The 15,418-nt window shown below is 42.1% G+C and overlaps 1 protein-coding gene across 1 annotated transcript in view; it reads left to right on the top strand.

Annotated features, from left to right (window-relative positions):
- The window catches only part of LOC137518281 (sodium channel protein type 5 subunit alpha-like), a 455,983-nt gene that overhangs the window by 313,585 nt on the left and 126,980 nt on the right, over positions 1–15,418 (top strand). The window contains exons 18-19 of the mRNA XM_068235926.1: positions 68–222; positions 5,907–6,080. Coding sequence (XP_068092027.1) covers positions 68–222; positions 5,907–6,080 — 329 coding nt within the window. The remainder of the gene's footprint in view (positions 1–67; positions 223–5,906; positions 6,081–15,418) is intronic.

Raw genomic sequence — 15,418 nt, 5'->3', positions numbered from 1 at the left:
AAGTCAATGAAAACATTTGTACTTGAAGAGGTCCTTTTTATCATGTTGCATTTTTTGACCATTCTAGGCTGTCTACGTTACTGCCAGTGCTGTCAAGTAGACCACACACAAGGACCTGGCAAAGTGTGGTGGAAGCTACGGAAGACCTGCTTCAAGATAGTAGAACACAACTGGTTTGAAAGCTTTATTATCTTCATGATTCTTCTTAGCAGTGGTGCACTGGTGAGTATATACTTCTATACCTGATTTATGATTAAAAGAAACACTTCCCAAATGTTCACAGTGCATTTTTAAAAGTCCAGTACACCATATAATGCACTTATCCTTATTTATAGTAATGGCACTGCCTAGGAGAACGCATGGAGAAGCATGTGATCAGTTTGATCAGCTGATAGATATGTAAGGCTCTAATTTGCTGGTCATGATCATGTGTTAAACCATGATGTCATCACAGCAAATCAAAACCTTGCACATCTGTCAACTGGTTAAACTGATCGCATACTTCTAGGTGAATCCTCCTAAGCATCCCTACTTATATAGGCTATGTGCCTGAAAATACAAGGAGACTATCCATACTCACCTTACTTGTCATGGTGACCCCCCTCATAAGGCCTGCTACTTTCCTGCCACTTAAGGTGGAGATCCCTTGGCAGAACTAAGGCAGAAAGTCCAACAACTGCAATACTGACAGTGGCCCCTTTAAAAAAAGCTTCCATTAGTTGTATCTCCACCAAATATACTACACCAGTATATTAAGCAGGAACATGGGTGGTATATTGGTGGGTTGTGCAATTTCCTTTATTGACTCTGTAGAAATTGTGGGTATCAATACACACCAAGTGCAATAATCCTTGTGATAGTAAATACATATTATGCTGCAGATGGCAACAAATATGTGGGCAGCATTACATTACCAAATATAGGAGGACCCCTCCAACCTTACGGCCTTTGCTGTACGACACGCTTCCTCAGAGGTCCAGGGTAGCACATTATAGAAGGAATGCTACTATGCAGAGATGGGGTTGGTATGGAGGCATATTTATACCCCTTCTATAATGCTACTGTGGTCCTCCAAAGAAGAACAATTTAGCACAAAACAGGTGTCAGGCTGGATGAGGCCCCCACATTCTCATATTGTTGTTAGTAATGCAACACTTTCTACTTCCTTGTCGGCATCTACAGTTTTTAATTTGCTGTCAAACTTTGATTATTGCACAATCGATGTATTAATGCTGATCATTTTTTTTTTTTATACACCCATTTAAAGAAACTGCACACATTATGTTTCTTGATGCCTGCCACTTTATATACCACTTCCCTTCCTGCCTCAGACTCTACTTTCCCAGCATCCTCCGTTCAGGAAACAAAAAAGAATCATCCGGCCACTAGAGGGTGCAGAGAACAAGAAGAGCAGAGGGTCTTTTTCTTCTACATAAGACCAGGATGATTTAAATGTTGGTCATCTGGAGCCGTATTTACTATTAAAAAGTTATCATGTAATTTATGTGCTCCTTGTAATTATTTTATCCCCTATCTAATGAAAACATCCCATGATCTGGAATTGGTGTATTTGGCTTTACATTAAAAATTGTTAAGGTCCCCTAGAGTGACACAGAAATGACACTTCAGACATCCTTCCCGCATAGTATATGTAATTTAATTCCATAAAAGGTATCCTGATATTCCATGATTTACAGTAACCAGTCGTATTAGTCATGTTTAAAGCAATGTACAACTTGTATGGGAGAACTTTTAAATATGCACAACTGTTCCTATATGTAAAATACATACTATGCATTAAAAAACAAGCATTTTGTTATCTGTACAATACACTGGCAAGAAAAAAGGAGCACCCAATTTTTGGGCGTACCTTATCCATTCTTCCCATCTTTTAAGAAATGTATTGAGTTCCCCTTGTGAAAGAGCAATTTGTTTTTCATATTCACAATTTGTATTCATTATTTGCATGGTTTCTGCAATAGAGGCTGATATTTTATCTTCCCAGTGCCTGAAGATAGCTATGATTTGGGGCAAAAAGTGGAGCAAAAGATGAATCAATATTGAAAAGTGCAAGTTGCAGCGTTAGGGTGAACGTATGTCCCGTTGCTCTGTGTATTGTGGCTGATATGCCGATATGCTATGCCAAAAAGGGTGAATATATGGGCAGTCCCTCCATATATGTTGCATAGTTCCCCTATTCCTGCATTCTCTCCAACATTCACTGGAGGCAGACTGATCAAATTTACCTATTTTTACAGGTACATAATACCATCGGAGTAAGATTTTTTGATAAAGTTCCCAGTGGGTGACACATGTAGTCAGTTTTTGTGACCTCTTAAAAGCTTCTAACCACTGTGAGTCAGAAATGTGCACATTCATATCGTATTCCCAGTCTGTTAAAATTTAAAACAAATAAGAAGTATGTTTCTTCCTGAGTAAAATGAGCCATAAATGACTTCCCTCCTATGTTGCTGTCACTTACAGTAAGTATTAGAAATCTGACATTACCGACAGGTTTTGGGCAAGTCCATCTCTCCATAGGGGAATCTCAGCATGGCCTTTATTCTTTTTAAAGACACTCCTTGAAAAAGATTTATACAAAGATCCTGACCAGCCTCCCTGCTCACGTACACTTTTTTGGCAGATGGACAGAGCAACTGCCATACACTCAGTGCATTTTGAAAAGAGAGAGATCCCTGTGAATCCTACGTGAGGAGATGGGCTAGTCCAAAACCTGTCAGTTCTTTCAGATTTCTACTACCTACTGTAAGTGACAGCAACATAGGAGAAAAGTAATTTATGGCTCATTTTACTCTGGTAGAAAGATACTTTTTAATTGTATAGGTTTACATATATTTTAAATGTTACAATTTTCGTGACAGAGGTCCTTTAAGTGTTTAGGTTTGCTCCACTTTCTATGGTTTAGTATATGGTAGAATGTAGAGGTGCTTTTAGTCACTTTTTGTTTGGTAGTAAAAAGTTGATAAATCTGATGGTGAAGCAGCCTTCCTCCAAATATGTGGATGATCAAATTAGATGATCCAAGCAATTGCGATTTGCAAATATTTTTTTTCTTCTTCTTTAGGTAGTGAATCACTGCAAAATCGCCTTTGCACAGCGATTGATAAGTGATTTTGCAGCGTTCTTATCTTGTATTGGAGAACAATGTCTCCAAAAATCCAACAGGAATCACGATTGTGATTTCCGGAATTGCAATTGATGTAATAATATCTCCATTTATTTTCATTACCCTAGCACTTTTAAAATCGCCTGCAGTTGCCGGTGATTCCAAAGCGTGGCTAAAAGCTTTTTAGTGGGCCATTGCCCTAAAGGTCGCCATACACTGGTCAATTTGCCATCAGATCCGACCAACAGATAGATCCCTCTCTGATCGAATCTGATCAGAGAGGGATCGTATGGCTGCCTTTACTGCAAATAGATTGTGAATCGATTTCAGCATGAAACCGATCACAATCTGTGAAGCTGCCGCCGCCCCCCCTCCCCCCCGAATTACATTACTGGCGCGTGTCCCCCAGTCTCCGCTGTCTTCTCTTACGTGCTCGGCTCCTCCAGCTTCACTGAACTTCCTGCCGGGGAAGCTTAAACAGTGGAGGGCGCTCTACTGTTTAAACTTCCTGCCGGGACAGGAAGTTCAGTGAAGCTGGAGGAGCCGAGCACGGAGAGGTGACCGCGGAGAGAGCGGGGACACGCGCCGGCGGAGCAGGTAATGTATTGCAGCTAGCGTCGGTCATCGGGCATTCAAACGCCGCTATTGACGCACTCCCGACCCGCTGGCGATTGAGCAAAATCTTCCACACGGACGGATCGACGGGAATGATTGATTTCGGATGGAAATCTATTGTTCTGTCAGCGTTTGCGCAACGATTTCACAGCAGATTCAATCACAGCGATCTAATCTGCTGTATATCAGCGGGAAATGCGTTCGGTGTATGGGCCCCTTTACCCTGGGCTTACAATAGGCCAGAGCAATACTGTATCCCTGCTGACAAAATAAACTGTTCTGCTGATAGGGTCCATTGCATGGTCACGACCACTCTGAAGCAGTGGCTGGCAGATTAGATTTTTTACAAAACAGTGCAATGGACTCAAATGGTACAGTGCAATGTAAACTGTGAAAAAATAATTGCAGTCCAGTTGAACACACACTCATAAGTACAGTAATAAGTGTTTTGTGGCTTCCCTTTTACTGTGCAGCAGCGCCCCTCCCATTCCATATGCAGACCCCTCTTCCATGTGTATCATTTACTGTATGTACACCAGCCCCTTTTTTCATGAACAGCTCCCTTGGGCATTAGTTTCCCTTTTTCATGTGTTGCTCCCCATTTCACCCTCCTTTTTCATATGTAGCAACCCTTCTGTCATGTTCAGGTGTCCCCTTGAGCTGTCACATGATGAAAATGCATATGTGCTTCTTTGTGTGTTCTGCAATACATCAGACATAAAACTCAATTCAAACTGTTACACACAAACTAGTTCCAATAACAGTGTCAATTGAGTGCAGGTTCATCAGCAGTAAACCTCCTGTGCAGGTGAATTGAAAACTCAAGATTCTTCTGCTGCGCTCCCTTTAATGTCGAGGGACCTCTTTGTATGGCTTCAAGCCTCCACTATGTCTCCTGACCTCAGAGAAAAACACAGAGAGAGGAAACATAGCGTATAACGTTACACTCCACACACGCTTTTGTACAACTCCAAATACTGAGAGAGATGTGCCGTCACCAGAAACAAGGACAGGGCCCACTAGACCACCTCACGGTGCCTGCTTACCCTTAGGTTTCTTTAAAACAATGCATACATGGCAGCCTTTGCCTCCATAAAAGCAGATCATAAGGTACAAACAGACTCTTCATAACGTAAAACAGTAAGGTTTAAAGGGACCCTGAGCAGTACACAGAATAAAAAAATGTCACTTACATGGGGCTTCCTCCAGGCCGCAAGGTTCCCCGGCGTCCTTCTGGCTCTTTTCCGTGTCCCTCCGGCGGCTCCAGCTACTGGCGACACCCATGCGGGGTGTCGGGCCGGCTCTTCCTGGATCTTGGCGCATGGTATCATCACGCCGTCTGCTACACGTCATCACGGTGGCCGGCGTGACAGTCCTGCGCATGTGCGGTTTTCTAATTCTAAACTTTGCATGCGCGGTATCGTAACGGGAGCCACCGGAGGGATACGGAAAAGAGCCAGGATGCCGCTGGGGGACCTCGTGGCCTACGGTGGGCTGGAGGAAGCCCCAGGTAAGTGAAATTTTTTATTCTGTGTACAGCTCAGGGTCCCTTTGATAATAACCCCCCCCCCCCCACTAAAATCCATGTACAATGTTAAAACTTGCAAAACAGCATTGAACAATTGCCTCTTACAGCGGACTCCCACTCTGTTCACTGCATCAAACTCGCTTCCAAAGAGTTCATCACAGACCAGCATGCATCCTAGCTCCGCCTTACACATGAGTCACGGGCGTGACTCATCAGGGGCATCCTTTTTTTCTGGTGATGGCACATCTCTCTCAGTGTTTGGAGTTGCACAACAGGGTGTGTGGAGTGTAACGATACACCCTAAGTTTCCTCTCTATGAGTTATTTTCTCTGAGGTGAGGAGACATAGTGGAGGATTGAAGCCATACCAAGAGGTCCCTCGACAGCTTAAAGGGCGCAGCAGAAGAATTTTCAGTATAACAGAAATGCCAGTTACAGGAACCAATGTACATTTTTCAAGCATTCTCGGTTAGCCACAGTATATCCAGAAAGGTCACAATCAAATATTTCTGCATGGGAGAAATAAGTGAAGCCGGTCTTTGTTGCCATGGCAACAGAAGTTCATAATTTACACTAAGTATGGGTTGCAGTGCTCTTGTGCCTTGAGTACCTGCTTGAAAGCTGTTTCGTTTCCTAGGCATTCGAAGATATTTACATTGACCAGAAAAAAGTAGTCAAGATCATCCTGGAGTATGCAGATAAAGTGTTCACTTATGTCTTTGTCCTGGAAATGCTTCTGAAATGGGTGGCCTATGGCTTTAAGAAGTACTTCACTAATGCATGGTGCTGGCTGGATTTCTTCATAGTTGCTGTAAGTATTGAATTTTTTATTTATACAGAGATCTACCAGCATGATTTCCCCCCCTTACTTTCTAAGTTCTCTGCCATGGTGGGCCAAAAGTAGCACTAGAGTGTCAGCAAGGCATATTCTTGGCTGGGAGTATTAAGGTGTTCACTGAAGCTGACTTTCTTTCTAAAGGTAGTCAGTCACTAAGCATATGATTTGCCAAACGATCATTTATTAACGATTCTTCGCATGAATGATTGGAAATGATTGTTTGGGACCACTAAGGGACAAAAGCCTCCTAACCAATCCAATCAGATTGACAGGATTGAACCCGAAAACCGCATTGATTTCATTAATCTGATCGGATTGGTTAGGAGATTTTTTTCCGTTGGTAGTCCCAAACTATTATTTTGGATCATTCATGTGAAAAATTGTTTATAAATGGTCACTGTGCAAATTGTATTATCAGTGGCCACCTTTAGAATTAAAGTCATCTTTGAGTATGAAACTATCTCCTCTATTCCAACTTTATATTTGATGTTTTACGGTAGTTCTGATCATCTGAAACTTTTTGCATATTTGTCCATGAATATTACCAACACATTTTTCATAGCCAGGTGAATGAATCTAGCGCAGTTGGTACATAATACATGCAAATGTACTCAGTCACTTGTATTTTGTGTCTGACATGGTGAAGCAAGTGAAGTGTGGCCCAGTGTTAGTCGAGAAGGAGAAATGCAGACATCAAACCAACAAACGTTGATTCTGGTGATACCTTTAACCTTTTCGGGACCGCGTGCATTAGATTCTACGCCGCACTTGTGGCTGTTCTAGCCTGATGCGGCGTAGAATCTACGCCGGCCTGCAATTTCCGCTCCCGACGCGATCGTGCGCACCCGGAGGGGGAGATTAAGCTGTCATATGACAGCCGACATCTCCCCCGAGTGATCAGAAGCCATCACGTATGGCTGCTGATCACGTGATCATTACGATCGCCGTCGGATCGTAGTGATCAGTTTGACAGCTGCGGCAGCAGGGGGGGAAAAGAAGAGGATCCACTTACCTCCCTGCCGTTCCCGCGACGATCGGAACCCCTCTCCGCTTTGGCCGGCATCTCCGCTCCATCTGACGTCAGCGCCGTGTCCCGGCTTGATGACATCATCAAGCCGCGACCCGGAACTGATCGTCAGACAGAACGGAGATGCCGGCCGGAGAAGAGGGTCCCGTGCGGCTCATCGTTGGAGCCTGGAAGGTAAGTGAAGGCTGCTGGCAGAAGGGGGGGGGGGGGCACAGGCCACCATGGGGGGACACCAATCCAGCCAGCCACACACGGGATCCGGCCGCCTGACCCCCCCAAACGCGCGCACCCCCCTCCCGCGCAAAAGCCTTGGTCCTTAAGGGGGGTAGGCGGCCGGTCCCGAAAAGGTTAAAGACTAACCGTACATGATGTCCTTTTATCCTATGCTGCAAGTACTTTGCTGATTGTTTAAGTTTCAGTGGGTGGTTGTCATTAAATACAATGCAAACCCAAATTAAATGCCATTCAAACACACATAAAGGCCTGAAGAAGAAACGTAACGTTTCGAAAGCTTGCAATAAACCATGTACAGTTAGTCATTAAAGGAATCACCGGAATCAACGTTTGTTGGTTTGATGTCTGCGTGTCTGACATGCACACTTAAATCATTTTGGATGGAGAATGAATACAGTCAATTAATTTTGAATGGGGTCTTATGGGGCATTTTAAGCCTGCATTATACCTGATTTTGACCAGCGTAGCTTGATTGTCTTTCTAAAGACATCATGTCCTTTTATCCTATACTTGAAGTACTTTGCTGATTGTTTAAGTTTCAGTGGGTGGTTGTTATTAAATACAATGCAGACCCAAATTAAATACTATTCAAACACATATAAAGGCTGATGTTAAACCTGAATAAATCAACCATAGAAGATAACCGGAGCCCAATATAGTGTATTATGTTAGTGTATCAATATAATCAGCATATACTGTATTTAATGGGGATATACACAAAAAACATGGTTTCACTCAAAGGCAACCACTGTAGAAGCTGGTGGGGAGAACAAACCTGACCTCACTTGGGTTAAGAAGTCGCTCTCTGTAGAAAAGAATAATAATACAATAATCAATAAAACTGAGGCACCAACAATATTAAAATACACTAAAAACTGCTTGAAAAGGAGTGAGCGGTGCACTTACCCTATAGCTTGAAGACACTGTGGGTCTATTTCAAGAACAGTTTTTATTGGAAACATTTTTATTCAAAATTACGACATGTTTTCCGCCTCTCTTTTATTGATTATTGTACTAAATAAAGCACATGATCCTAATTGCCATAGACCACATATGGCCAAACTGTTAGTGGATGCCTGATGTGTATCTTGCTTCTCAATCTTTTGGACTGATCTGCTTTCCCATCATCATTGATCGTTGGTAGTAACAAGTGAAGTGGCACCCCAGTCAGCAAATGGTGCTCCAGGCCAGTGGCTGGAATATCTTTGCTAAAAAAGGCCCTGAATCACCGAGATGTTAAATAGATCACCCTAGGCACCCTAGCAGTTCACTTCCATCTAGCAGAGCCAATGCTGTTTCTTCGCTCTGACATTTGTAAGAGACTGAGGAATCCTTTGAATGTTTTGTATTCTTTACTTCATTTCATCTAGGGAAGCAGTGTCCTATCTCAGAGTGTGGTCTTCCTGCAACAGAGATTTCCTATTAAAGCTCAAAGGTTTCCATAACTGAAATTTATATCTCCAAAATCTGTAGTTTTGCAAATCAGTTTACATAAGTAAAAGTATAAGGGTTTGAGGTTTTGTGACTGAAATGTTAAAAAACTAACTGTAAATTGATTTAAATTGCATACAAACACTAATATGTATATCATGTTTCAGGTGATCATAACTTCACATTTGGAATGATACTTATTTATACTCAGCTAATTTCTGTCACTGTCCTTTTGTGAGCGGGTAGCCATTCTTATTTCACAGTCTTTGACTCTGAAGGTAGCCACACACTTATCGATTTTGCAGTTTGATTCCCGGAAGATGCGAATCTGTAAGAAATGTGTCGCCATATGTCCAATTGATCAAAATTTAGCTAGATCTCTACGAAAGTCAATCTAAGCTATCGATTGGACAGGACAAAAAATCTTGATCGATTGGGGGAGGAGCAGCTGTCAATCAATGACTCATATTGTTGCATAATATCGGACTGTACAATGCTGCTTTTCAAACTATTCTTATTCAATAAATTTCATGCTGAAATCTATTGAAAATCATCTGTATGCTCTGTATGGAAGGCCTGGACCCCCCTGTGATCAGATTTCTCTAAAAGATAAGCTACAGCGTAATAACCTTTAAAGAAAAACATTTCTTTGTTACAGCTGATACAAATCACTGGCGAACGAGGGGGCTATTCCGGGTGTCTGGAACACCCCCCCTGCACTGAGCTGTGTATTCAGCCAGGGAAGCCTGCATGATATAAACAGCCTCATTCTCCCTCCCTTCTTACTTCTGGTGCCTCTCTCCAGCTAATAGAATGAGAGAGGCAGCCGAGCTTCCCCCTCAATAAGATGCAGCCTGCAGAGAGAGAATGTTGATTCTGGAGTCCTGGACTCTCCACAGCACAGAAGTGTCAGACATGATGCAATTAGAGGGCAGGCAAGCTGGTAAATATGCACAGCATGATGCAGAGCTTGCCTGGACTCAGGGTCAGTGGGCAAACATCTGTCTGGTCTCTCTCCATTGTTATAATGACTGCATGTGTGGATAAGGTGTTAAACAAGTTGAAAAGTTTTTGACAGTCCCTAGACTCCAGGAGGGCTTCTTTCTGACTTGTGTGGGAGACTGGCAGGGACAGGAGTCCGATTACAGGCAAGTAACCTGTCTGATGTGGGACTGCAATACAGATAAGTTCTCTGCTCCATCTCAGGCTCAATTTCTCCACTCCTCTCTCTGGGCTAGTGCAACGCCAAAATGACAATAGCAATCGTTAGCAATTTGTGAGTGTGATTTTTTGAAGCGATTTTTTTTAATGAATCGCTCAAAAACATGCTACATGCAGTATACGTGCGATTTTGAAAAAGTCACAACGCTGCTGTGAGAACACTGTCATAGGGTAACATTAGCCAAGCGCTTTTTAAATCACTGTTGATTTGAAAAACGCTCAGAAGCCCTCTTGGTGTGCACCAGCCCTCCCTCATTCACCTTTGTTTCCCTCTTCCCCTAGTGCTGGCTGGCTGTGTCTTCTTGTCATACAGGAAAGCTAAATAAAAGTGCAATCCTGGTGAGGCAAAATATTATTATTTAGTATTTATATAGCACGGCCATCTTCCGCAGATGCATATATCCCTGCATCATATGGGTATCGCTTGCGCTATGTGACACTATGTGGCATATTCCACTGAATTAAAAAAACACACTGGAGGGCGCTGCAAATTCGTGTATAAGTCAGGAAAGAAAAATGTCTTATCAAATAAAAATAAAAAAGAAACTGCTGCCTCCTGCTGCAACCACCAAGGTGGGGTTATCCCCTCCCCCACCTAGGGAAAGGACACAATATACAGTATAGTAGGTGGCGCGCTGGATATAATACAGAAATTCTGTGTTTTTAAATAAAAACGTTTTATTGTAAACAATGTTTCAACCAATAACTTGTATACTTCATGCATATGCTCAACCTCAAACATACAAACATACATCCATACATAGAGCTTGCTGGTTCCCTCTTAAAAGATATATACGCATATAAAGACCACCAAAGTAATTGCTGTTGGCAATAAATGGGGGTCATGCAAAAAATGGGTAAAAAAATATGAATATACGTAGGATAAAATTTCATAAGATATGACAAGGAACTATCACTATATTTATAGACCTCAATTGCCTCTGGGATAATGGGGAACGCTTAGCAGCGTTATTGGAGATCCCTAAGGGTATTTCACCCTAAATGTATAAAGTCCTCCTTCAATAAGCAACTTTATATATGCAGTTTTACAAGCAGATCTCACCGCTCCCCTACGGTCTCACTTGTCCAGAAGGTGCAAAGGGTCCTCAGCTGAAGTCTCCTCTATAAGTCCAAAGGATCCCTCTTAGTGCACGGATTCCGTACAATCACTCAGAGAGCAGCGTCGCAGCAGCGGTTAGCTGCTTTCTACAGGCGTTTAGGTCAAGCCGACTCAAACAGGCAACTTCCGGTTCTCCGATCTCTCAGGGAGAGATGTCACTTCCTAGTGCGTTTCACCTGACCACTGTGGTTACTTCCTTGCGCTCCACTGCTTACAACTTCCTCCGTTGCACCACGATTTGCAGGGTATTAAAAACAAAGGCATGAACCACTCTGTAGTTAATTGGGGCGCCCCTATAACAATACAGATAGCAGTTTGATTAACATGTTTCGACGGCACGGCCGTCTTCATCAGAATCTAAAGGTCGGATTGGAAGTCGCCATCTTTATAAGGAAGTGTTCAGTGCATAGCTTCTCCTCCTCATTATACATTAAAGTGAAACTTTTTCTGACATCTCCATGCTACTCCGGGCTTCAAAATATGACACATCCTTACTGATTAGAGTCTCCTTCAATCAGGAAAGTTCTCTATATTAAGAAACTTCAGGTTATAAAAACTGTTTCTTTTTCTGTAAAAATTTTCTCTAAAATTTCCCTATAATTGCGGGGAGACCAGCAGCTCTTTGGGGAACCAGAAAGCTCGACAACCAATCACAGGAGTATTTTACTAATTCATAAATCCAAATAATTCCATTTCATCATTTAACCCCCCCGGTATCAGAGTATCCAAGTTAAAAATCCACTTACTCTCCTGCCTAGACATTTTCGCTAAATAGTCCCCTCCCCTTATATCTCGATGTACCACCTCTAGGCCGAAATATACCACATCCCATGTACTACACTTGTGAAATTCTCTAAAATGTTTGGACAACGGGTGTCCCTCCCAACCCTTTCCAATATTGTTTAAATGTTCACCTATCCTGCTAGACAATGTCCTTTTAGAACGGCCAATGTACTTTTTGCCACATGGGCATATTAGACAATAAATCACTCCTTTTGTATCACACGTGATTAAGTCCCTAATCTTAAACTTTTCAACTCCCTCTCCCACTTCTGTTATCTTTTTATAGCCCCTAGTTTTCTTACAATTGATGCACCTCCCACATTTTACAAACCCTCCACCCCCCCTCATCTTCGGGGCATATGTATAATCACTGACCGCCATTGCTAGTTTAAGTCCTATACTGCTGGACCTTCTATAGGTGACTATGGGATTTGTGGGCAAAATTTCATTCAGAAATTTATCCTGCCTAAGGGTCGCCCAATGTTTCGAGATAATTTTCCGTACCACTCCACTACGTGGTCCATACCTCAGACTCAACCTTAGTGAGTGTTCATGATGATCTTCCTTAATTTTCTTAATAAGCAAATCTCTCCTATCTATATCTTCCACCTCCCTTTTAGCTGTCTCAATAATGGTTTTAGTATAACCCTTTTCCCCAAATTTTCCCGAGAGTGTTTTAACCTCCTTCTGGTATTCATCATTTTCTGTACAATTTCTTTTGAGGCGTATAAATTGGCCCTTAGGGATGGTATTCAGCCATGGGGGAAAATGGCAACTAGTGGTTAAAATATAACTGTTCACATCTGTAGGTTTAGTGTAAGTACGAGTTTTTATCCTCCCATTCTCCACATATATATTGACATCCAGGAAATTTATCTCACTACAACTAACCTCAGACGTAAATTTCAGGTTCACAGTGTTACAGTTTATTCCAACTAAAAATGTTCTAAGGGATTCTTCAGACCCCCTCCAGACGAGCAGGACATCATCAATAAATCTTTTCCAGAGAACAAGGTCCGCGCCGGGGCCCTCACATCCATATACATGGGAATCCTCCCAATGGGCCATAAAGAGGTTGGCATACCCCGGCGCGAACCTCGTCCCCATAGCTGTCCCGCTCGTCTGGAGGTAAAAATCCTCTCCATGTCTGAAGTGGTTATGAGTCAAAATAAATTCTATGCCTTTAAGATGAAGGTTTTTTGTTCATCTCTCATGGTGGGATTCAAATTTAAAAAATGGCTTATAGCCTTTAAACCTTCATCATGCTGTATTGCAGTGTACAATGAGGCCACATCAAGAGTAGCTAGAAGCCAATTATCTTCCCACACTACCCCATCCAAAATATTCAATACATGCCTCGTGTCCTCCAGGAAGGCCGGAGTGGATCTCACATACCTCTGAAGAAAGGTGTCAACATACCTAGAGAGATTAGATGTAAGTGACCCCACTCCAGAAATAATTGGCCTCCCTGGAGGATCTGCCAAACTCTTGTGCAGCTTAGGCAGATGATAAAATATTGCAGTCCTTGGGTGGGGCATGCTCACAAATTCAAATTCCTTTTTACTAAGGATTCCTTCTCTATAGGCATCTTTTAGTAATTGTTCTAACTCCTCTCCAAATTGTTTACCAGGATCATTCTTTAGGCGTCTATATGTGTTAACATCACTGAGGAGGCGAAGAGCCTCTTTATTGTATTCACCTTCCGTTTGAACCACTATCCCTCCCCCCTTATCTGCCGGGCGTATGATAATATTTTTATTTTGCTGAAGATTATTAATAGCTCTAAATTCCTCTCGAGATAGATTGTTCAGGGACATAGGTAATGGTTTGATTCTCCTCAAATCCTTCACAACATTATGTTCAAAAACATACATCTCCTTACTCGTCTCATTTATGGGATTAAATTTAGACGGATTTTTTAGATTTGTATGCTGAAAAACTGAGGCAACTTGTTTCGGGACCATCGGATTTTTATGAAAATATTTCTTCAAACACAATTTTCTCATATATTTTTTGATGTCAATGTAGGTTTCAAATTTGTTTAATTTTGAGGTGGGGGCAAATTTTAAGCCCTTCTCTAGCACTCTTTTTTCCGCTTCATTTAATTCTACCCCACTTAAATTGTAAATAACTCTTTCTATATCAGTTTTTTCAATTTTTTCAATATTGTTGGCAATTAGTGTCTTCTTCTTCCCCCCCCCCTCCCCCCTCTAACCCCCCTCTTCCTCCTGTCTGTTGGCTTTCCTGTCCTCTGGTCCTGTGGTAAAAAATATTGATTAATAGTACCACTATTCTTATTGGCAGGGTTACGTTTGGATCCATTCCCAAGAGTCTTTCTTACAGGGTCCTTTACAGGGACCTTTTGGTCAAAGATTATATTTAGGGCCTTTTTCGGGTCTTTGGGGACCTGTCTAGACATTGATCTGGGTCTATCTCGAGATTTCTCTGGTAAATCCACCAGGGGGGAATATCTGTTTTGAGTTGGGATATTAAAGCTTCCACCATTTAATGTTTTACCTCTAGTTGACATCTTATGTGTGTTAAAACTCTTTTTGAACTCCTTCCTCCTCACAACTACATCAAGATGATTATTTTCATGGTCCTTACTGTTCCCATTTATGAGTCTGCTCCAATCTTCTTTTATTTGTTGAGCATGATCCACCCAGGGCGCGCTTGAAGGATCCTGGGTGCTGGAGATATCATCGATAAACGACGACTCCTCCTCAGCTACCTCCCCCACCACCCCCACCTGCTCAAATGATCCACCACCCTCAGCACCTCTTAGGTCCCCCCAATTTGTCTCAATTTCTTCCTGATCTGTATTCATTGTACTATCTCCTTCCCCTATCTCATTCACATCACAAATCCCTGTTACATCCACCGTCTCAAACGATTGATCATGTATACTCCATTCACACTCCATTTTACTGTCAACCTCAGGGGCCACCTGTGGAACCAGTGTTTGTATGGGAATGGAGTCTCTTATAAATTTCTTTTTCTTTTTAACTATAATTTCTTTTTCAAGATTCTCTAATCTGTTATAAATATTTTTCTCTAAATTTTGATATTCCGGAACTCCACTGAATGGTTCCATATCACCTTTCATACTTCTAATTTCTTTATTCAAACCAAAACACTGGCTCCTTCTGGTGTCCCTGATGAAGGAAACTACTTGCATGGAGAATTCGTGGAACATCTTATCCCATTCTTCCTGCACCGTTGGTGTTGATAGATCTGCTGCCAATTGTTTATAAATTGTTAAACCAACAGGTGAGACCTCCCACAATAGGTACTGGTCTAAAGTAGCTACTTCCCACTGATTTTTTGTCTCTTTAATCAGCAATTTCTCGAGGAGTCTGAAATTATAGGACATTGTCTAGCAGGATAGGTGAACATTTAAACAATATTGGAAAGGGTTGGGAGGGACACCCGTTGTCCAAACATTTTAGAGAATTTCACAAGTGTAGTACATGGGATGTGGTATATTTCGGCCTA

Source organism: Hyperolius riggenbachi, chromosome 5 (assembly GCF_040937935.1).
Source record: "Hyperolius riggenbachi isolate aHypRig1 chromosome 5, aHypRig1.pri, whole genome shotgun sequence".
In the NCBI taxonomy this organism is placed as follows: Eukaryota; Metazoa; Chordata; class Amphibia; order Anura; family Hyperoliidae; genus Hyperolius; species Hyperolius riggenbachi.
Note: the sequence above shows the minus strand (reverse complement) of the source record. Positions and strands in the feature narration are given on the sequence as shown.